The 692-nt window shown below is 45.8% G+C and overlaps 1 protein-coding gene across 1 annotated transcript in view; it reads left to right on the forward strand.

The window, feature by feature from the left end:
- LOC109963910 (ankyrin repeat and IBR domain-containing protein 1-like) overlaps positions 1-692 on the forward strand; it is a 23630-nt gene that overhangs the window by 14523 nt on the left and 8415 nt on the right. Inside the window, exons 11-12 of the mRNA XM_020606839.1 lie at positions 33-121; positions 408-538. Of these exons, the coding sequence (XP_020462495.1) occupies positions 33-121; positions 408-538 (220 nt within the window). The remainder of the gene's footprint in view (positions 1-32; positions 122-407; positions 539-692) is intronic.

Consider the following 692-nt stretch of genomic DNA (forward strand, 5'->3'; position numbering starts at 1 on the left):
TCAGTGCTTTTAATCACCCTCCCTGTCTACAGGGAGTGCCTTGGCGAGGCCCACGAGCCATGTGATTGTCAGATGTGGAGGAACTGGCTCCAGAAAGTCACAGAGATGAAGCCTGAGGAGTGTAAGGCCGTCCTGTTTGAGTATCCAAGAATCATCCATGTTACTACTAATCATTTTAGCTGCACGTCAGTAAACTGGCACCACTGCGAGGCAGCTAACAGTAGCTGTGAAGATGGCTTACCAGGATGTGTCTAAAATCTTTTTATAACACAGTGGCAGGTGTTCAAGTCTTTGATACTTGCCAAATGTTTGCATGCGTGTTCTGGAGGGTGTATCATAGGGCAGGTGTTATCCAACTGAGACGTAGCTAAACTGTGTGTCTCAGTGTTTGTGTGTGCTTTCCACAGTGGCAGGTGTGAGTGAGGCCTACGAGGATGCTGCTAACTGCCTGTGGCTGTTGACCAACTCCAAACCATGTGCCAACTGCAAATCACCCATTCAGAAGAATGAGGGCTGCAACCATATGCAGTGTGCCAAGGTATACACACTAATCTCTGTCAGCTGTCATCATTTGTATAAATAATGGGTTCTGGTAACTGACTAATTATTATCTCATCATGAAGTGTTTTGCCTCAAATGATTAAAAATAACTTAACCCCCCCCCCCCCCTCTCTTTTGGCGATTTATAATGA

Source organism: Monopterus albus, unplaced genomic scaffold, assembly GCF_001952655.1.
Source record: "Monopterus albus unplaced genomic scaffold, M_albus_1.0 scaffold82.1, whole genome shotgun sequence".
NCBI lineage: Eukaryota > Metazoa > Chordata > Actinopteri > Synbranchiformes > Synbranchidae > Monopterus > Monopterus albus.